Below are 23,351 nucleotides of genomic sequence, written 5' to 3'. Positions count from 1 at the left end.
CCTTCTCCAGCTCATTTGACAGGTGAGGAAACTGAGGCAAACAGGGTGAAGTGACTTGCCCAGGGTCACACAGCTAGTAAGTGAGGTCATATTTAAACTCAGGTCTTCCTGACTCCAGGCCTGGTACTCAATCTACTATGCCACCTAGTTGCCTGTACATGTGTGTATGTGTATATATGTATATATACATATAGATATACATATATATGTATGTGCATGTGTGTGTACATATACACACATACACATATATACATGGGTGAGTAGGGGTGTATGGGGGGGTGGATCTGGACCTCTGATTTCATTGGTACAGGGAATTCCCAGTGAAGAAATCCCCTTTACCAATGCATATTGGCAACAGTTGTGAAACATGCAATTTTTGAGTTGCCCAGATCACTCAGAAGTTAATCGAATAGTTTGTCCAGGGTCACAAAGTGTGTATATAAGAGAAGGAACTTGAACCCAGGTCTTTCTGACTGGGAAGCTCTCTTTCCACTATACGACACTGACTCTTATTTGAGTACATTTGTATGTACACATGCACGCGTGCGCGCACACACACACACACATACACACACATACACTTGCACATAGATATAGGCAGCTAGGTAGAACAGTGGACGGAGTTCTAGACCTGGTATCAGGAAAACCTGAGCTCAAATCCAGCATCAGACACTTATTAGCTTTGTGACCCTGGGCAAGTTGCTTAACCTATTTACCTCAGTTTCCTCACCTGTAAAATAGGGATGATAATAGCTACATCACAAGGCTGTGAAGATAAAATTAGATATTTTTATAAAGCACTTTACAAATCTTAAAGCACTATATAAAGTGTTTATAGAGCACTATATAGTGCCTATATAAAGGATGACCCGAAAGTCTTAGTGAACTTTTAAACTGCTAAAGTTGAAAACTGTACTAAGATTTTTGTTCTAAAACTGTACTAAGATCTCTCTCTCTCTCTCCCTCTCTCTCTCTCTTTCTCTCTCCCCTCCCTTTCCCCTCTCTCCTTTCTCTCTCTTACCTTTCTCTGTCTGTCCCCCCCCAGAAATATGTGTGTATACACACATACATGCATGCCCATATATACAGCGTATGAAACTTTATATACAACATGGACACCCTTGATTGTTGTAAATCAATCATTGTACCTATAAGCCTTTGCAAAACTCCTGCTGTGTGCAAGCAATGTGTCACGGTTCACAACGTGTCACCACTTGTGACTGTACAGATCCCTTAACTTCTGATATAGACATACCTGAGAGAATCAAGACAGCACAGAGCAGGCGTTGTTAAGAACAATGCCATCTCCTACCTTGTGACACAGATTTATTCCTGTCAAATCCCTCCATGTACCTGGTGTGTGTATGTGACTATGCACATGCCCAATCTCTAGTCACATGTTTGAAAGCCTTGGGGCTGCATGTCTCAAAGTGATTTGCCACTTGATGCAGTGATGAAAGATGGATACAATTTTCCATGAAGTTTTGGGCAGCAAGTATCTGTTCCTCATGGCAGCAGATGCTGCTCTATTTTCTTTGTCTTACCTCATCCAGCCTCTTTGGACTAAAAGCAGGAGTCAGCACGCTTCTGACCTCTTCCCATCTCTTGTTCCTCAAAAACAGGATGCTGTCAGCAACAGGCTTGGTCTCCATCCCTGACATCTGGTCAAAAGGGACAAGCAAAAGAGTTTTGAGTAACGCCAAGGCAGTCTATCTTTGCTGCAAGATGAGTTTATTATAAATGTCAGGGCTAAAGCCCATCAATGATCCACAAATTAGTAGACTGCTTGGGCAGAGAGAGAGGAATGATCTAAGGGCTTGCTGTAAATGAGGCTCAAGATACATGAGTGAGGGCTAATGGGGTGATCACTGCTGGCTCAGATTCCAACCCTGTTGCAGTGTGTCCTTGATCACGGAAAATAAATCCTTTGTGGAGTGCATTACTCCTTTTAGAAAAGATTGATTGAGAGAGCCTCCTTTGAAGCTAGAGACCAGCAGGGCAAATATCTCCTTAGCTTGGCTTTTAACTCCTGTAGTTCGGACAATGGGTTGCCCTTTCCTTGGATTTACAAGCTCAGGACAAGAGTGGATTGACAAATGTGTCTGGATCCAACAAGGAGCAGACACAGATGGGGGGTATATGTTAGTGGGTGAAGTGGGTCCAGTAAGTTTCAACTATTGACAGGCTATTCAGAATTGTTCTCTTCCATTCAAACCAGATGAGTCTGTTCATTTTGGAAAGCAACATTAGCCACTGGTACTAGGGAAGAGGATTTGGGCTGATAGATTCAGATCTGCTTGTCCTCTTGCCCTGGGATGTGGGGGAAGTAGAGTTGTTGGGAACTTTTCAGTCCAATGGTCTATCTTCAGATAAGCAACAATATTAGTTTTTCCTTTTAACTGTTAAGTTCTTCTGCCTAACATAAACCCAAGGCTAAATATTTGGTATAACTATATTTTGTGGATTAGTAGGGAACAAGTTGGATGGAGTGAAATAAGCCCTCAATGAAGAGTCCTATTTTAAGTTCTGGCTTCAATTTTGTGTGACTTTGGGCAAGTCATTTCACCTTTCATTCAATTCCTTAAACTTTAAGCATCTACATTAGAACCCACAAGGCAATGTGGCTAAACTCTGGGAGTACAATGACAAAAGGAAAAACAGTTCTTGCCCTAAGGAGCTTAAATTCTAGATAAGGTGTGCATGGAGAGAGCACAGGGACTCTTTTTTTTTTTTTCAAATTTATTTAGTATTTAATGTTTTCCCCAGTTACACGTAAAAACAATTTTAACATTTGTTTTCTAAAACTTTGAGTTCCAAATTCTCTCCCTTCCTCCGTCCCCAACCCTCCTCATTGAGAAGGCAAGTAATTCCATATAGGTTATATAAAAGTAGTCATGTAAAACATCCATAAAAGTTATGTTGTGAAAGAAAACATAGACAAAAAAAAAAAAAACCTCTCAAGAAAAATAGAGTAAAAAAAAAAAGTATGCTTCAATCTGCATTCAGACACCATCAGTTCTTTTTCTGGGAATGGATAGCATTTTCATCCTAAGTCCTCCAGAGTTGTCTTGGATCGTTGCATTGAGAGAATAACAAAGTCATTCGCAGCTGATCATCTTACAATATTGCTGTTACCTTGTACACAATACATTTCACTCTGCACCATCAGCTCATGCAAGTCTTTCCAGGTGTTTTTGATAGCATCCTGCTCATCATTTATTATAGTATAGTAGTATTCTATCATAAATACATATCACAACTTGTTCAGGCATTCCTCAATTGATGGGTATCCCCTCTCTAATTCTTTACCCCCAGAAAAGAGCTGCTATAAATATTTTTGTACATATAGGTCCTTTTCCTTTTTGTTTTTCATCTGTTTTGGGATACAGGCCTACTAGTGATATTGCTAGATCAAAGGATATGCATGATTTTATAGCCCTTTGGGCATAGTTCCAAATTGCTCTACAGAATGGTTGAATCAGTTCACAACTCCACCAACAGTGCGTTAATGTCTCATTTTTCTTACATCCCCTCCAACATTTGTCATTTACCTTTTCTGTCCTATTAGCCGATCTAATAGGTATGAGACAGTACCTTAGAATTGTTTTAATTTGTATTTCTCTAATCAATAGTGAGTTATAATATTTTTTTCATATGTCTATAGATAGCTTTAATTACTTCATCTGAAAACTGATTATATCTTTTGATCATCTAACTATTGGGGAATGACTCTTACTTTTACAAATTTGACACAGTTCTCTATATGCTAGAGAAGTGAGGCCTTTATCAGAGAAACTTGCTTCAAATATTTTTTTTCAGATAGTATTGCTAACTGTATTTCCCTCCATCCTATTACCCCCTCCCCTGTTTATTCTATTCTCTCTCTCCTTTCACCCTGTCCCTCCTCAAAAGTGTTTTGCTTCTGACTACCCCTTTCCCCAATTTGTCCTCCCTTCTATCACCACCCCCCTTCTCTTATCCCCTTCCCTTTCTACTTTCCTGTAGGGTAAGATAGATTTCTATACCCCATTGCCTGTGTATCTTGTTCCCTCTTTGAGCCAGTTCTGATGAGAGTAAGGTTCTCTCACTCCCCTTCACCTCCCCCGTCTTCCCCTCCATTGTAAAAGCTTTTTCTTGCCTCTTTTATGTGAGATAACTTACCCCATTCTACTTTTCCCTTTCTTTCTCCCCACACATTCCTTTCTCACCCCTTAATTTTATTTTTTAGATATCATCCCTTCATATTCAACTCACACCTGTGCCCTCTGTCTATATATACTCCTTCTAACTACTCTAATAATGAGAAAAGTCTTAAGAATGACAAATATCATTTTCCCATGTAAGAATGTAAACAGTTTAACCTTATTAAGTCCCTTATGATTTCCCTTTCCTGTCTACTTTTTTATGCTTCTCTTGAATCTTGTATTTGAAAGTAAAATTTTCTATTCAGCTCTGGTCTTTTCATCAAGAATGCTTAAAAGTCCTCTATCATTGAACGTCCATTTTTTCCCCCTGAAGGATTATACTCAGTTTTGCTGGGTAGGTGACTCTTGGTTGTAATCCTAACTTTTTTTGCCCTCTGGAATATCATATTCTAAGCCCTCCAATCCTTTAATGTAGAAGCTGCTAAATATTGTGTTATTCTGACTGTGTTTCCACAATACTTGAATTGTTTTTTTCTGGCTGCTTGCAACATTTTCTCCTTGACCTGGGAACTCTGGAATTTGGCTATCATATTCCTGGCAGTTTTCATTTTGGGATGTCTTTCAGGAGAGGATCAGCGAATTCTTTCCATTTCTATTTTACCCTCTGGTTCTAGAACATCAGGGCAGTTTTCCCTGATAATTTCTTGAAAGATGATGTCTAGGTTCTTTTTTTTTTATTATGGCTTTCAGGTAGTCCAATAATTTTAAAATTATCTCTCCTGGAGCTATTTTCCAGGTCAGTTGTTTTTCCAAAGAGATATTTTACTTGTCTTTTATTTTTTCATTCTTTCAGCTTTGTTTTATTGCTTCTTGATTTCTCATAGAGTCATTAGCTTACATTTGCTCCATTCTAATTTTTTTTTTTTTTTGGCGAGGCGATGGGGTTAAGTGAATTGCCCAGGCTCACACAGTTAATGAGTATCATGTGTCTGAGGCCAGATTTGAACTCAGGTCCTCCTGACTCCAAGGCTGGAGCTCTATCTACTGCTCCACCTAGCTGCCCCTCCATTCTAATTTTTAAGCAATCATTTTCTTCAGTGAGCTTTTGAACCTCCTTTTCCATTTGGCCAATTCTGCTTTTTAAGGTATTCTTCCCCTTATTGGCTTTTTGGACCTCTTTTGCCATTTGGCCTAGTCTGTTTTTTAAGTTGTTATTTTCTTCAGTATTTTTTTGTGTCTCCTTTACCAAGCTGTTGCCTCATTTTTTATGATTTTCTTTCATCACTCTCATTTATCTTCCTAATTTTTCCTCTACTTCTCTTACTTGATTTTCAAAATCCTTTTTGAGCTCTTCCATGGCCTGAGACCAATTCACATTTTTCTTGGAGGCTTTGGATGTAGGAGCTTTGACTTTGTTATCTTCTTCTGGGTGTGTGTTTTGATCTTCCTTGTTACCATAATAACTTTCTATAGTCAGAGTTCTTTTTTTGGTTGTTTGCTCATTTTTCCAGCCTATTACTTGACTTTTAACTGTTTGTTAAAGTAGGGTTCTGCACCCAGGGTGGAGGGTGCACTATCCCAACTTCAAGGGTTTTGTGTAGCTGTTTTCAAAGATACTTTTAGGGACCTGTAAGTTTTCCAAGGTGGTATGATCTAAGGAGAGGTGTTCTCTATTTTCCTGGCCTGTGCTCTGATCTGTGAGTGACCACAAACACTCTTTTCTGCCCTGAAACTTGAGGGCTCCCTGTCCACTGCTGCCTCAAGCTCTGCTATGCAAATGCTCCTCCTCAAACTGGGACTGCCACCTAGAACTGGGACCCAGATCCAAGTGTGGGCAAAGCAACAAAGTCCTGCCTCAGTGATAACAAAGAGATCCCTATAATCTCCTTCTGACCAGTTGTTTGACCCCTTTACCATCAGTGGGTTGGGAGTCCTGGAAGCGTCCGCTGTTACTGCTGATTCAGTCACTGCCATGGCCTACTCCTGGCCTGCTGGGGCCGGGCAGTGCTGACCTAGCCTGTGCTGGACTGTGCTCCACTCCACTCCTGGAGCAACAGACCCTTCCTGCTGACCTTCTAAATTGCCCTGGTGTCTGTGGACTGAGAGGTTCAGAAAACACCACAGCTGCTACCAATTCAGTTGCCCCTAGGCCTGCTCCAGCTCTCTGGGGCTCAGTCTGCACCGGCCCACACTCTTCTCTAAGCCTGGTGCAACAGACCTTTCCTGCCAATCTTGTAAATTGTCTTGGGCTGGAAATCTGTTTCATTCCGTCTTTTTTATGGGTTCTGCTGCTCTAGACTTGGTTTAGAGTAATTTTTGAAGGTATTTGGAGGGTTTTTGAGGAGAGCTCAGGCAAGTCCCTGCCTTTACTCTACCATCTTGGCTCGGCCCCCAGGGTCAGTGACTTTTAATCTTTTTGGTGTGTGTCATGGACCCCTTTGTCTGACTGATAACGCCTGTTCTCAGAATCATGTTTTAAATAATCGAAGAAGTTAAATTTAGTTAATAAGTTAAATCCACTAGACCGTAAGTTCCTTGAGGGGAGGGACTGTCTTTTGCCTCTTTTTGTATCCCCAGCTCTTAGCACAGTGCCTGACTCTTAATAAATATTTATTGGTTGACTGATTAAAATTTCAGTTGGAGCTGAGTGAAAATAAAGATGCAATTTTTTCCCCATCCAAAATCACACACACACTGAAATCTATTCATAGAACACCAGGACTAGAGGAATGAGGAAAGACTTCTCACAGTAGGGGAAGCAAGAATTGGACCTTGAAGAAGAGATGAAAAATGCAATAGCTTAAAGACAGTTTGGCTGGAACAGAATGAATCCCTCTAGTATAGTAATGTGAAATGCTTGAGAAGGTAGGCAGGGCCAAACTGTGAAGGACTTTAAATTTCAACCTGAAGAGACTGTATTTTATCTGGGAGTTAAGAGGGAATCGTGGTAGCTAGGTGGTGTAGCGCATAGAGCAGTGGCCCTAGATTCAGAAATTCAAATCCACCCTCAGACACTGGGCAAGTGTGACCCTGGGCAAGTCACTTAGCCACAATTGCCTCCAAAAAGCAAACAAACAAAATGAGAGGGAACTGCTGAAGCTTCTTGAGTAGGTTGACATGGCAGACATCTGTTGGGAAGATTATTTGACCCCTTTTGCAACAGATGGGTTGGAGAGGAGGAAGACTCTAGGTAGGGAGACCAAGAAGGAGGTTAGTTAGCTAGGGGGGTGGCTACATGAGTAGAGAGAAGGGATGGATGAGAAAGAAACTGGGAAGTAGCATTGGCAAGACTTAGCAACTGATTGGATATGGGGGTTGAGGGAGAATAGAGACTTAGGGATGACTACCCAGTGTGATCTCTGGTGATTGTAAAGAGGATGGTGCCCTCAAGAGGAACTAAAGAGTTTCGAGGAAGAGGAAGCTTTTGGGTCTATAATGGGGAAAGGAAAATAAGGTTATTGTGAGAAAAACTAGCACTTATATACATAGCACTTTAAGGTTTAGTGAAATGCTTTACAAATATTATTTTACCCTCATGACAATCCTGAGAGGTAAGTGCTATTATACCCATTTTACGGATGAGGAAGCTGAGGCAGACAGGTTAAGTGAGTTACTCAGGGTCACAAACTAGTGTTGGAGTGAGAATCTGAACTTAAGTCTTACTGACTCCAGGTCCAGCACTCTAATGAGATTAGATAGATAGATAGATAGATAGATAGATAGATATGCAAACAGATATAGATAGATGCATATATATTACATGGATGTATCACTTTATAAATGTGTGCCTAATTATTTTATCCAAAAATAGAACTTTTTTAAAAATTTGGGTTTTTTTAAAAGTTTATTTAACTCTAAAGACAATTTTATTTCTCTTTTGTACCATACGCCCTCCCTCACTGCACCTTACTCTACTACCAAGGAAGCACACATTTATTAAATTCAGTAGATGGCTTGTAAGGCCCCTTCCAGCTCTCAGTCTATGATGGCTGTGATCTCTCTAGTTATCTTTGCACAGCTGGTAGTTATTCTAGGGCCCATTTCATCTGTATAACTTTTCTTGGCTTTTCCAAAGCAATTGGTCTCTGCTGTGTCAGGATTTCCTTTTGAACACTGTTTGAGGAATCAGAAAGCTTGGGTTCTAGCTCCAATCTGGCTTCCAGATGCCTATTAGACCTTAAACAAGCCACTTCTGGCTGGGCCTTGGCTTTCATCATTAAATTAGGGGGAAATCTCTTAATTTACGCTGCAGTGTCTTCTATTTCTACCATTCTTTCTGTGAGACTAATGTGTATGATTATTGATACTGTTGACATGTTGCTCTTCAATCTCTGTCTCATTCTCTTTCATATAAATTTATTCTTAATTTTACATGGATCACCCACCTTTTCCATGGACCATGGGAAAAGACAAATCAATACTCTGTAGAGAGCTTGAGTGACAAGGCCATAAAGCAATAGAAAGATGAGGTATAAAATGGGATTTTGGGGGGAATCCAGCTCTCCTGATATTTACAACAAATATCTTGCCCCTTAGGCAAGAGGCTTAATAATTGAGTCAAAGGAGGTACAAAGACTTCAATGTCTATCTAGTACTGGAAAATGGTCATATTCAGGGGAGAAAAGGAGTCTGAATCACTCCTCTGTTTCAGATGGCCAGTGTAGATAGTATTTTCCAGTGCATTCAGCCAGCATCTCTCTTCACTGGAAACCCCATTGATCTATTACACCTCACTACCAGACCTTCCTTGCTAATCTCCTGATATTATAGGAGATAATGAGAGCAAACTGGGCCATCAGCCAATACATTCTCTGAATGAATGATTCTGATTTCATCATCTGCCATGAAGTGCCTAGGTATGATTTTGTTTTTTTTAATTTGAAAACAGTAGGTTCCAGTTACATTTTACTGTTCAAGGTCATTTGTTTTAATTAATGATTTGAGAATTAGATATATCCATCACATGTGGTATTTGACAGCTCAGGCCAATATTTTTGCTTCAGAGGAAGGAACAACCTCGGGCAACTTCCTTAACCAATAAGATGCCATAGTAAATGAGAGTCACTGACATTACTTCTCAGGAAATTATGCCCTCAGGATCTAGTGGCCTCTGGCTCTATGGTTTGGCATGGCTAGAAATGTTTATGAAAAACCCCAGTTAAAAGCTGGAGATCTGCTTTAGTCCCTAGAATTGATGATGTCTGGGGCAATGGATTGTCTCCTGAGCTATGTATTTGGGGAAATAGAATGACTTGTCTATGCCAGTGACTTCATACTTGGCATATAGTTTGTATTTATTTATATATATGCAACCCCTGCTCCTGTCCGAGCTTGGGATGGTTTCCTAAGGGACACCAATGAGGTTTTGAGTGCTTATAGGTGGAGGAGGAGATACATGATTGGCTGCTAGAGCCTGCATAAGTAAGGAAGAAACTTTTTAGAATTTAGAGAGTCCTAGTGGGGGGAAAGGAGATAGCTAGATGATGCAGTAGAAAGAATGCCAGATCTGGGGGCAGCTAGGTGGTACAGTGAATAGAGCTCTGGCCTTGGAGTCAGGAGGACCTGAGTTCAAATCCATCCTCAGACACTTAACGCTTTCTAGCTGAGTGACCCTGAGCAAGTCATTTAACCCCAATTGCTTTACCAAAAAAAAAAAAGTGCCAGGTCTGAAATCAGGAAGACTCATCTTCCTGACTTCAAATCTGGCATCAGACACTACCTAGCTGTGTGACCCACACAGGCAAGTCAATTAACCCAGTTTGCCTCACTTTCCTCATCTGTAAAATGAGCCGGAGAAGGAAATGGCAAATCATTCCTGTATCTTTGCCAAGAAAACTTCAAATGGGGTCACGAAGAGTCAGATATGACTGAAAGGACTAAGTAACAAGGGAGAGAAAAGGAATTCCAGAGAGAGGCAAGCCAGAACTTTTGAATGGAATGTGGGACATCTCTCCAGAGCTCCAGACATATGGGGAAGCTGGCTTCTGACATATCTCTAAATTTCTAGCACCCGAAACACTGCTAAGAGGAGATGCTCCATTTACCCCCATCATTCTTTCTCTTTAGTTGAACTGAGATCTTATCTTGCCACAGAAGATCTTATTTACTTTTGTATTCACTTGCCTACTCCAACCTGCCCCAAATCTCCAATTGCTGTTTACTGCTTACTTTGATAAAGAGGTTAACTAGGTATCTGTGATTTTTTTTTCGTATGATCAGTTTGGAGGAAGGGAGGAAAGCTGATGAGAGGATACTTGGTGTTACCAATTCCTTTACAGCAACCATGGAAAGTAGCTTTTACAGTTATCCCTCCCACATCTCAGGAGTTAGGAGCATGGCGCCCCCACAATCTGGAAAATCCACTTAAAATTTTTTGGCTCTCTCTTTGTACCAAAGAAAAAGTCTGAATTTTTCTTTTTCTTTTTCTTTCATAGGGTGTTTATAGTACCTTATTATAAAATTTGGGTTGATATCATACAATACTATACGTATATTTTATGCATTTCTGAGTTTCTAAACTTCTTCTGTGTCATCTGCTGGCCTTTGCATGTTGTCTGTAGCTTCTGCAAAGGTCCCAAAAAATTCCCATTCAATTTCTTATGCTGATATAGCGTGATATAGTGAAACCTTGATGAGGGAAGTCATGATGTGGAAAGGATAACTGTATTCTGGACCCAAAGTCAGAATACTATATCTCTAGCCTACAGATATTTGCAGTATGGTAGCTAGATGGAATTCTAACTCAATATCCTTCTCCAAGATAGGAAAGTGAAGGAATGATCACAGTGGCCAAGGTTGGGTTGGATTTTGTCCATTCCTCCTCATCTAGGCTTTTGAGAGGACAGCCACAGCGCTCCATCCACTCTCCACAAAGGTAATAATCATAATCCCCCTTTGGATATATGGAATAGGGCTTTCCAATGCCATCCCAGCCATCTATCCATGCAACACTCAGGCTAGGCATCTTATACCACATATATCCACATCTGTATTACATGTGAGTTCAAGAGTAAGTCCAGAGAATAATTATGTACATGTTGTATATGTATACATACATGTTGTACATGTATACGTACATGTTGCTTTGCCCTAACAGAATGTAAACTCTCTGAGGGTGCAGGCTACTGTTTTTGTATTCCCAGCTCCTGGCACAATACATGGCACACAGTAGAAGGATTAAAAAATGCTTGTTTAATTGAATTAAATCTCCAAAATTATAATTAAAGCTCATGAGTAAATTAGGGGGTCAGTAGAGGAAATATAGGAAAATTTATTTACTACATAGGGATAGACTCTGGACCTGTGATTTCATTGGAATAGGTAATTCCCACATGTGGAAACTCCCTCTAACAATGCAAATTGGTACCTTCTCTCCAACTTACAGTTTTAGAGAGTTGCCTGGAGCAGAAGTGTCAAATACTCAGCCAAATGGCCCACAACACTCCCAGCCTGAATCAAATTAAATGTAATTGGCAATATTTAACAAAATAAATACAAATACAATAAAACATAGACTATGTTAATATGTGGTTTTCTAAGTCAATATGCAGCCCACAATGCCCATAAGGATCCATTACTATTTGGGTTTGTCACCACTGTCCCAGAGTCCCATGAGATTAGGTGATGTTCTCAGGATCTCAAAGCCAATATGGGGCAGAAGTGGGCCTTGAACCTCCATCTTCATGGCTCCAGGTCTAGCTCTCTTTACACTACTCTATGTTGTTTCTCTATCGATACAACAATAATAATACAACAATGTGATACAACGGTTATTTATAAAGTGCTGTAAAATATGCAAAGCATTGTGCTAGGAAATGGTGGGAGGTAGAAAAATTAGATAAAATGGTATCCCTTTTCCTCAAGGAGCAAAGGGTGTACTAGGAAAAGATTGCTAAATATAAAATATTACCTAAGTGCATGACAAAGTTACAAAATTAAGTGCTGTGTAATATCTGAAGGGGAAGGTTACTAACCATCCCAGGAGAATCAATCACCCAGTCAGTCAACAAGCATTGACTACAATCTAGGCACTGTGCTAAACTCTGGGTGTGCAAAGAAAGGCAAAACCCAAGCATTTCCTACCCTCAAGGAGCTTATATTCTAATGTGGAGACAATGTTCATAACTAGATAATACAAGATATATTCAGAGTAGATGGAAGGGAATCTCAGAAAGAATGGCACTAGCAGCTGGGGGACTGGGAAAGTCTTCCTGCACAAAGTGGGATTTGAGCTGAGTCTTGAAGGAAGTCAGGGAAGCTAAAGGGCGGAGGTGAAGGGGCAGAGCAGAGCATTCCAGGCATCAGGTATGGACACTGCAAAGGCATAGAGATAGAGGGTGGATGATGTGTTTGATAAATTACAAGGAAGTAGTCTGGTGGGGCAGAATCACAGAGTGAACAGAGAATAAGGTATAAGAAGGCCATAAGGTAGTAAGGGGCAAGGTTATAACGAACTTGAAATGCCAAACAGAGGACTTTATATGTGCTCCTGGATTTAACAGGAGTATTGAGGAACCAAGGGGTGATATAGCCAGATCTACATTTTAGGAAGGGGAGGTAGCTAGGTGGCTCAGTGGATAGAGCCCTGGGCATGGAGTCAGGAATACCTGAGTTCAAATCCAGCCTCAGACACTTACTAGCTGTGTGACCTTAGGCAAGTCACTTAACCTCTGTTTGTCTTAATCCACTGGAGAAGAAAATGGCAAACCATTCCAGTATCTTTGCCAAGAAAACCCCAAATGGGTCCAAGAATGACTGAATAACAGCAAAACATTTCAGAAAAATCACCGCCAGGCTTTTTCTCCGGCTGTCCCCCATGCCTGGAAAGCTCTGCCTCTTCTACTCCCTGGCTTCCTTTAAATCCCAATTAAAATCCCACCTTCTATAGGAAATCTTCTCCACTTAACCCCTCTTAATTCTAGAACTTTACCTCTTCTACTAATTTCATATTTATCCTGTATATAACTTGCTTTATATATATTTCTTTGCTTGTTATCTCCCTCATTATATTGTAAGCTTCTTGAGAGCAGGGATTATCTTTTGCCTCTTTTTGTATCCCCAGCTTTTAGCACAGTGCCTGGCACATATAATAAATGTTTATTGACTGAATGAATGAACCTTGGCAGCTGAATAGAGGAAAAATTGGAATAGGAAAAGACGAGACAAGGAGACCAGTCAGCCAGCCATTGCAGCAGTCCAGTTGAGAGATGATGGGGGGCCCCAAGCAGGTGATGGTTTCTCTTTGCTGAGTCCATATCTGAAGTATTGTACTCAGTTCTGGGTACCATGTTTTAGGAAGGGCATTTATATGGTGCAGAATGTCCAGAGGAGGACAATCAGAGAAGACGAAAGACCTCAAATCCATACCACATGGAGATCAGTCTAAGGAAATGGAGATGCTTATCCTGGAGAAGGGAAGGATAGATGTCTTCAAGTACTTGAAAGGCTGTCATGCAGAAAAAGAATAAGATTTCTTCTATTTGGCCCCAGAGGGCAGAACTAAGTGTGGAAAATTGCAAATAAGGAAATAAAGGTCGGACTTTAAGGAAAAACTACCTAACAATCAAAGTCACCCAAAAGTGGGATGGGATACCTGAGGAAATAGTGGGTTCTTTCCCCCTGGTAATTTTTAAGCAGTCTGGATTACCACCTCTCAGGTTCATGGCAGTGGGCATTCTTTTGGGGACATGGATTGGTTTATAGTAGGTAGATGCCAAGGTCCTGTCTAACTGCAGTTCTGAAGTTCTGTGAACCCAGATTCTTTGATGCCAAATCCCCCCACACTTCCCTTAATATTTGCACCATCTATTTCACTGGGTTGTACAAGCACTACATAAAAGCAAATTATATTAGTGAGGATGCTTCATAAATATAAACTGAGGAATATGGCACTGTGGAAAGAGCACTAGACTGTGAGTATGGACTTTACCATTTTATGCCTGTATGACCTTAGGCAAGTTGCTTAGGTTTGCTAGGTCTCAGTTCACTCATCCATTAAAAAAAAAAAAAGACATTACATTACATGATCTCTAGGGTGTGTTCCAGCTAGAAATCTATGCTCTAAATATTTTCCTCCCAGTAACTTCTACTTGTTTAATCCAGTTCAGCAACAAAGTACATGTCTACAATCCTTCAAATAGTCCCCATAGAATATGTAATGGAGGTTGGAACATGCAGAGTGCCTCAGATGTTATCTTTCCATGAGGACAATTAAAGGACCTTGCTCCTTGGAGTCATGATAATGTGTAAGAAAAATGCCTTGGAGAAACTGTCGAGTATGCCTAGACATTCTGTCACTGCTTCCCGTCTGCCAATCACTTAAGGAATGTGAGATTCTTTGATTGCCTGAGGAGCAATTCAGAAGGTCACAGGGGCTTGCACCATCTCTCATTGCTTCAGTCCTTTGGATGGCCCTTTTCTCTCCTTTGTTGTCTGGTGAGAGGTCATGCTGTAAGGACATAGGCCTTGTTGCTTTCTCTTCAAGTGAAAGAGCTGTGGAAACCCAGAATTTAACTCTAAATCAGATTTTGCAATCAGCCCATCATTGAAGCTCTGAGAAGCCTTTTGTATGAAGGCCATCAGAAGCTGAGATGAGGACTTATCTAGAAGTCATGCTGAATCAGGATACAAACTTGGTGGACTAATGCTAGGTAGGAAAGGGGGTGGGGAGGAAAATGCTTCTACATTTGTTCTTACTGATTCTATATTTGTTCTTATTTTGAAATGAATTTGTAAAATTCATCTGTAAAAGCTAATTGGTATTAAATGAAACTAGGGCTAGTCACTGGGTGCTTAACAGTGGAGAAAACCCAACAGGCAGGAGTTTGAGCCTTGACTTTAGGGAAGACAACCCCTAAACCCTTCAGGATACCTAAGAGCCCTAGGGTTGAGGGTGAGGCCAGATGGTTGTAAGACAGTAAGTCAGAGCAGACTCACTATGAATAGAAACTTTTTTTTTATCTTGGTCTCCTTGGGGCCTACTATAATGCCTGGCACATAGTAGGCACTTAACAAATTCTAAATGAATTTGAACTATGTTTAATTTGTGCAGGCAATGTTTGTTTTGAGTCTTTGAATTATTATTTGATTTGCCCCACTCTGTATACTTCTGTATTTACAGAATACAGGTTATAATACTTGTTTTTCCTTCATTTTCCCTGGTCAAGTCTTTCTATTTGCCTACTTTGTAATGGTTGCTCTCTCTTGGGTTATTCCCTGGTGCCATTAATTAATTAATGTATTTGTGCTGACTCATGGCGCTTATTGTATAAAAGGCTCACGCTTACAATCACCCCCAGGTTGTCCCAACCTGCTTCTGCACACTTGCTGGTTGATTAATGCTCCAATTACAATGTGTCAGTGCATATCCCGGGGACCAGGGGTTCTGGGACACAGGGGTAACTGGACAAAAACGGTATATTGTTTTTTTGTATGTGTCTTTTGACCAATAAACAGCCAATTGTACCTGTTAGCAAGTGAGTGTAAGCAGCACCTTCCTTGGTTCAGCCCAATACCACAGAGAAAGCCTATCAGTTTTATTGATTCAGCTGGTATAGTCAAGCTATTAGATAGATAATAGACAGATAGATAGACAGATGGATGGATAGAACATTTAGTAAGCATTTACTATGTTCCAGACTCTGTACTCAGTGCTGGAATAGAAATACAGAGCGAAATATAATCCCTTCCCTTAAAGAGCTTACATTGTAATGGGAGAAGACAAAACATTAAGGGGTACTGGAAAGGAGGGGGGAGGGTTGTATTTGTCCTTCATTCTGGAAGAGGACCATGATATCAGGCAGTTGATGACATGACTTACAATTGACTTTGATTTGAGTGAGGGAGGGCTGTGCAAGGTCGCCAGCCTCACTTTCTCCTCCAGAGCCATCTGGGTCCAGTGACAAGATATAGATCGGGACGACTGGAGATGGCCCCAAGGCGGGAGGGTACCCACTCAGGGGCATGGTGAGGAAACTGAGGGGAAGTTTTGTGGAGGTCTGAGCCTTCGCAAGATAAGGCAGAAAGCTCCTTTATCAGAGCTGGGGGAACTAGGGACAGAGCCCAAGTTTCTGGAGGCATTAATATTTGCATTTTTACCAGTATAGATTTATAGCCAGCAAGTAGTTATGCCTTACAAGGGGTTTTCACTAATTTTTTCTAAGATGAAAGTAAAGAATGAAGTGTGTGTAAGACACCAAGTGTGGTGTTTCAAGGCAAGAAACTGCAGAGCCTTGTGGTTCCCTGGGCATCACTTAACTCCATTCAGCTTCAGTTCTGTAAAATGGGGATAATGATAGCATCTATCTCCCAGGGTTGTTGTGACCATCAAATGAGATAGAATATGTACAGCGTTTTGCAAATCTTCAGTGCTATATAAATACTATCCATTATTATTGTGGCCAAAATAAGGTGGTGACATAGATCATTAGTAAAGCAGGAGATCAGATTCAACATTTATCCTGGAAGATTTAGGAATGTTGTGAGGGTGAAATGAGATAATAAATGTCACGAATTCTGCAAATATTAAAGCACTGTATAAATGTTAGTTGTTGCGATTATTATTATTAATTATGTAAGAATATTTTTGTTTTGTATCATGGGGTGAAATCTAGTTCTCAGCTCTATGCCCAAATACAAGCAAAACAAATGATAATTGGGTATAAATATATATAGACAGGGAGCAGCTAGGTGGTAAGTGGATATGAAGTCAGACACAACTGAAAAAAAAATCCGACTGAACAAAGAAACTTAGCTAGGGGGTACAGTGGATAGAATGCTGGGTCCTTTTCTTCCTGAGTTAAAATCCAGCCTCTGACACTTATTAGCTGTGTGACCCTGGGCAAGTCACTTAACCCTGTTTGCCTCAGTTCCTCTTCCATAAAATGAGCTGGAGAAAGAAATAAACCACTCCAGGATCTCTGCCAAGAAAACCCCAGGTGGATTCATGGAGAGTCAGATATGAATGAAAACCAACTCAACAACAACAGATGAATGAATGAATGAGTGAATGCATGAATGAATAGATAAATAGATAAAAATTTACTAAGTGCCTGTCATGTTATATGCTTATGATGAGGCTGTAAAGAAAGAAAATGAAGCAGTCTGTGACCTCAAGGAGTTTCCATTCAAGTGGGGATTATTTGAAGGGCTGTACACACAGGGGAAGTGACAGATGACTTGTTCTGTGCTGTTCAACCAGAACTACCAAGTAAATGTTTATGGGAGGTAAATAATGCAATCACAGATTTCTAGTGGAAAAGAACTCTAGAGGTCATCTAGTCCTACCCCTTCTTCTCCTAAATGAGAAAACTGAGACCCAGAAAAACTGCTTTTGATGCAAAGACAACAAAGGGAACAATCCCAGCACAGAAGAAGCTAGTACCTCCTATTTTCTGAATAGAAGTTACCAATAATTTGAATTTGAATTTGCCTTAACAAGACTAGAACTGTACAATAATGCCATTTGGAGTGTTTACAACTTTAAAAAGGAATACCCATGGAGGCTGTTCAATTTGTATTTTTCTTCCATAAACTCAGGAATTTTTTTTTTTTTTAAAGAATGCCTCATTACCATCTTCTAGTAACAATGTTCCCCCCACTTTCTCCTCCCACACAGCTGAGCCGGTACCAATATTTACTCCATTCTAGTGGAAAGATCCAGATGTCATAATACCAAATATAGCATTAAGGACATCTCTACCTCCCTCACTGGGCCAATGAAAGCCAGCTGTACAGATGATTCAGTCTTATTTTCTAGAGCCTTTCAAAGATGTCTCAGCCCTACCTCCTGCCCCTAAGCAAATACCAAGGACAAAAGGGGCCAGGGAATGTGGCAGGAAGAAAGTCTTTAATGTAGCTGCTACTACTTTGAGCTGACCTGACAAGTAGTTGACTCCCACTGAGTCCAAGGAAGAAGGTGGCTGTCACTAAAGAGGGTGAAAAGGGGACTCTCTAGTGTACTGACTAATATTTTCAAATTAAATCAGACTGCTGTATAAGTGGAAGACCAAGGAACTGGAGCTAGGAATGATGGGCAGGATCAAGGAGGTTGATCTCAGAGAGACCAATGCTGGAAGCGGGGTAAACTGAGGGAAACTTGTTCCTATGATTCATGCTGCCTTTCCAGTTCCCTTCAGTGGCATGAGTTGAATAGAAAGATAAGATGAGGATGGATAGATTAGGTGTTGGTATAGGAAAGTGGGGTTGTCATATCCTAGGGAAGATGGGGTGGAACAGACAAGGAAAATGTGTCCCCAGTGTATGTTCATAAGCAGGTACCTAGATATGACCTGGTGGGAGGCACCTCAAAGGTCAACCCCTTTATCTTACAGGTGAGGCAACTGAGGCCCAGAGAGGTGACTTTGCCCAAAGCCACAGAGCAAAGCTGATGTATGAACCCAGTCACCCCGCTTCCAAATCCAGTATCTGTAAAAGGAGGGCTTTGTATTAGATGAGATTTAAGTTTCTTTCTAACCCTCGTCCCATGATTCCATGAGTAAACTATGAATGATTCCTAAATGTATGTTTCTTGTAACGAGATTTGTGGTAATAAGATTTCATTATAAAATTGTCCTCTCCCCTCATCTTCTTTGTCCACCTTTGTTGTCCTTTTAATACTCAAGCATCTGATAACCCTATTCGGGGATGAATATGTACAGGTATGTGTGTGTACATGTGTGAGCAGCCTAGTGGTGAGTCATTTCAAATATGAGTTTGTAACTTTGGGTGACAAGATATTTCATAAGGTGAATGAAATTTTAGCAGCAGAAATATTTTTTGAATTTTGAAAATGAGTTTAAAATACATACGGCTTAAAGCATCTCAGATTTTGCTTTTTAAACTTTAAAAGGTAATTTTAAAATATCACCATTGTCACCACCGTAGATATTAAACATTTAATGAGCACTTCTTTTGGGTAAGACATTGTCCTAGGCATTGTATGAAGTCAACATAATTTCTTTGTAGTTATCAACACTACACAACCATTTTTTAAAGTATAGAAGCCTCGGCTTATGACACGAAATTTTAAAATCCCCTTGAGAGCACTGCCCGCTATTCCCATTGTCCCAAGTTGCAACGTACATGCTTGTTTTTCTTTAAGATACAATTTACAAAAGGATTATAGGATGGAGACGTAGAAGGGACCCTAGAGATCCAGTCAAATCACAACATTTTACACAGAAGGAAACAGGCTAGAAGAGGTAAAATTACGTATTCATTGTCACTAAGTACTAAATACTATCAAAGCCCCAACTAGCAATTCTGGTCCTAGGTTCCCAGGCCAATCACTCCTAAAAGTCCCTGTGTAAACAATATGAAATGCACCCTCAAATCAACTTTTAAAAATAAATTAAATGGAAAAATAGAGATAAAGGAAGGAATCATAAATCTGTGGGTATACTTTTAGTAGGAAGTCTATTGATGAGGGAAGGAGCAAGGCAGGGATTGGGTCGTGGAAGAATTGACCTAGGAGTGACATCATTCTCTCTCCCCTACTTATGTCTCTGAGTTACAGAGATTCAATTCCAGGTTTTTTCATCCAGTGATCATTCATCTAGACCAATCAGAATAAGATTCTTTTTATAAAATAATATCACCTGCTGTATTCGAAATGGGAATCAGTTTTCCAAATTTTGAGCTCTATAAAAATTTTCAGAAACATCTGGAAGATTTATCCATATAAAACCCAACGTCTCAGGCCAATATTCAGGGTTTTCCTTAGAAGCAGATGGAAAAGACTAATATACAATTGGTAAGACTGTCAACTGGCTCAACCATTATGGAAATTGAAATTTATTGAAATTACTCTAAAAATTACATTATTGAAATTACTCTAAAAAAGTGACTAACATGTTTATAACCTTTGATGCAAAGATCCCTCTTCTAGTCACATATCTAAAGTCTGTCAAAGACAGAAAGAAATGTCTCATACAGTAAGAAACAGAGTTAAGCACTCTTTATAAAGCACACCAAGCTATTCATAACATGACCTTTCATGGTAGCAAACAATTGAAAACAAAGTTGATGCCCATCGATTGGGCAAATACATTGTGATACAGAAATGTAATGGAAGATTACCATTCCATAAGAAACTATGAGAAATAATTCATTTGGACACCCACTCTATTCCAATCAGTATTAATCAGTTTTCTATGGTCTATCAGTTTCTATCTATGTTCTATGTTTCTATCACTTTCTAAGTTCTGTATGTTAGGCCCCAGAGCTGTGAGCCAAAGACTGTAAGTTCACTTGCTTAATTGTAGGAAGCTTGCTGGAGGATCTCTACTCCTATTTTTACTTGTTTTGGTGACCAAGCCCTGCGTGGCAGAGGTAACCCAATTACATGGAAAGTCCTCCAACTTATTTTTGTACCTCCGGACCACTCTCTCTTGTCCAACATGAGCAGGTGACCATCTTCTGACCATCTTCTGACCACTTAGTCAGTGGAGATACCCCACGCTTTGCCCAACTGGAGACTCCTCTGCTAACATACCATTTCTAGCTAATGCATCATTTTTGGGCCCACAGAGCAAGGTCTATCAACCAATGGGATTCTGTATTTTGTGTGGCCCCTTTAGAGTGTTCAGGTATCAAATCTGGTATCAAGTCTTATAAAAATAAGGCCCTGAAAGAAGGGGGCAGCCCAGATCGTGAGGAAGATCTGAGGTCCACTTCATTGGAGGGGACCATGGACCTTTTAATATAGTGCCATTGGCTAAGAATTCTGCCTCAATCTCTTTCATTGCAGGTTGGACAATTTTAATCCCCATAAAACAATAAATACAGAGAATTCATATATATAATAATGTATATGATATGTACATTATATATATAAATGGATGAGAGCAATGAGTATAACAGTATAAATGGAAAGAACAAAAGCATGATGCTGAACTCTGTGAGATTATAATGAGCAAGCTTAGCACCAGAGAAGAGACCAGAAAATGTAGCTGCCTCCCTTCTTTATAGAATGGGGGACTTTGGGTATAGAATATTGCATATCAGACTCAGCTGATGTGCTGGTTAGTCTTGCTGAACTGCTTTTTTTTTCCTCTTTCTTTTTTAGTTCTTAATTACTAGGAATGACTATTTGGGTAGGGCAAGGGTTCTTAACCCGGGGTCCCTAAGCTTGTTTTTTTTAAATAGTTTCATAACTGTATTTCAGTATAATTGGCTTCATTCATAACCCTACATATGTTATTTTATAACATTTAAAAACATTATTCCAGGAAGGGAACTGTAGGCTTCCCTAGATTGCCAAAGGGGTCCATGATTCAAAAAAGGTTAAGAACTCCTGGGGTAGAAAGGGACAGATATATATAGAAATGAAGGTGATATAAAAAGAAAATACAGCTAAATAAAATTATAATAAAAGAAAAAATATAGAAAAGTCCCTGGTGACACTTAAAAAGACAGAGAAGTGCTTTTGCCGCTCATTCACTTCTTTTATTTTCTTCTTTAATAATAAAAGTCTGTGTACTATTTCCTCTGCCCTTCTACCTACTGCACAATGAATCTTTCTTCTTTGAGGAGAAGCTATATTATGTAAGGACAACACAGTACTTGTTTGCTTTACAAAGTTAAAAGCTGGAGTTTTCTGCTGAATCAAGCCTCTAGTAAGACTAGAAAATATATATAAAGTCATTTTCTTTTCTTTTTTTGGTAAGTAGTATTTTATTTTTTCCAATTACATGTAAAGATAGCTTTCAACATTCATTTTTATAAGATTTTGAGTTCCAAATTTTTCTCCCTCCCTGTCTTCCCTCCCCTTTCCCTAAGATGGCCAGCGATCTGATATAGGTTATACATGTGCAATCATGGAAACATATTTCCACATTAGTCTTGTTGTAAAAAAAGAAACAGAACAAAAGGAAAAAAGCCACCAAAAAACCCCCAAAAAGTGAAAATAATATGCTTCAATCTGCAGTCAGACTCTATCAGTTCTTTCTCTGGATGTGGATAGCATTTTCCAGCATGAGTCTTTTGGAATTGTCTTGGATCATTGTATTGCTGAGAAGAATTAAGTTAATCATAGCTGATCATTGCACAGTGTTACTGCTTTATAAAGTCTTTTTCAACAAAGCTTAAAAAATACTTTTGTGATGTTCTAGAAGGTAGTGTCAGAGGAAAATTTGAGTATTCAAAATCAATAACACTTAGCACCACTCCTGGAAACATTTTAGGGCTCATGAGGGAATTAGTGCCTTTAAAAAACTCATATTTCAAACTGATATTGTGCAGAACCCTTGAAAAGACTTTTTTTAAAAGGACTGGTATAACCTCATTTGTCTAGATTGAATGGATCTGGCCACAATCCAGATGTATGAAAATCTGACTATCCAGAGAGATGTTTCAAGGCCTTTTCCCAGTGTTGAAAGAGGCATGGGAGAAATCTCACGTAGAAAGAGCCATGTCATTGTATAAGCACGTTGTGAAGCATCCCTAGCAGGCAGAGAACGGAAGAGTCATGAGTAGTCTCCTCTGAGGCATAGTTACCTAGCCTGTGTAGTGAAATTCTCCTAATACAAATCTGTATGGACAAAGAGGGATCAAAGTTGGATTTATGATGCAAGGAGGTTTCGTCATTAGGAAAATAGTCAAAATAATCACATTAAAAACAAAAATATCCACAACCACATGATTATCTCAATGGATGTGGGAAAAGCCTTTGAAAAAGTACAAGACTTATTGATACTAAAAACCCTAAAAAGTTTTGGCATAGAAGTGCCTTTTGTAATATCATAAAAAAGTATCTATCTGAAACCAAAAGCAAGCATCACATGCAGTTGAGATACACTATAACTTTGCCCAATAAATATAGGAGTAAAATAAGAATTCCCTCTCTTCACACTATTATTTCAAGTCAGTCAGTCAGTCAGTCAACCAGTAAGCATTTGTTAAGCACCTACTATATGACAAGCAGTATGCTAAGCACTGGGGATACAAAAAAAGGGAAAAGATAGCCTCTGCTCTCAAAGAGCTCAAAATCTAATGAGGTAGACAACAAGCAAACAGCTGTGTACAAACAAGAGTAAATAGAAAATAATCAACAAAAGGAAGGCATTAGAATTAAGAGGGATTGGGGAAGGTTTCCTGGAGGCAGATAGGTAGTGTAGTAGATAGAGCACTGGGCCAGGAATCAGGAAGACCTAATCTCAAATCTAGCCACAGACACTTAGTAGTTGGGCAAGTCACTTAAACTCTATT

The 23,351-nt window shown here is 39.7% G+C and overlaps 1 protein-coding gene across 2 annotated transcripts in view; it reads right to left on the bottom strand.

Annotated features, from left to right (window-relative positions):
* Positions 1-23,351, bottom strand: part of TBXAS1 (thromboxane A synthase 1) — a 231,123-nt gene that overhangs the window by 131,220 nt on the left and 76,552 nt on the right. For both annotated transcript variants that reach the window (XM_027842282.1, XM_027842283.1), the window contains one exon: positions 1,545-1,661. In XM_027842282.1, the coding sequence (XP_027698083.1) occupies positions 1,545-1,661 (117 nt within the window). The remainder of the gene's footprint in view (positions 1-1,544; positions 1,662-23,351) is intronic.

The sequence above is a fragment of the Vombatus ursinus genome, unplaced genomic scaffold, assembly GCF_900497805.2.
Source record: "Vombatus ursinus unplaced genomic scaffold, bare-nosed wombat genome assembly UNPS02014870.1, whole genome shotgun sequence".
In the NCBI taxonomy this organism is placed as follows: Eukaryota; Metazoa; Chordata; class Mammalia; order Diprotodontia; family Vombatidae; genus Vombatus; species Vombatus ursinus.
This window is presented reverse-complemented; position numbering and strand designations above follow the sequence as displayed.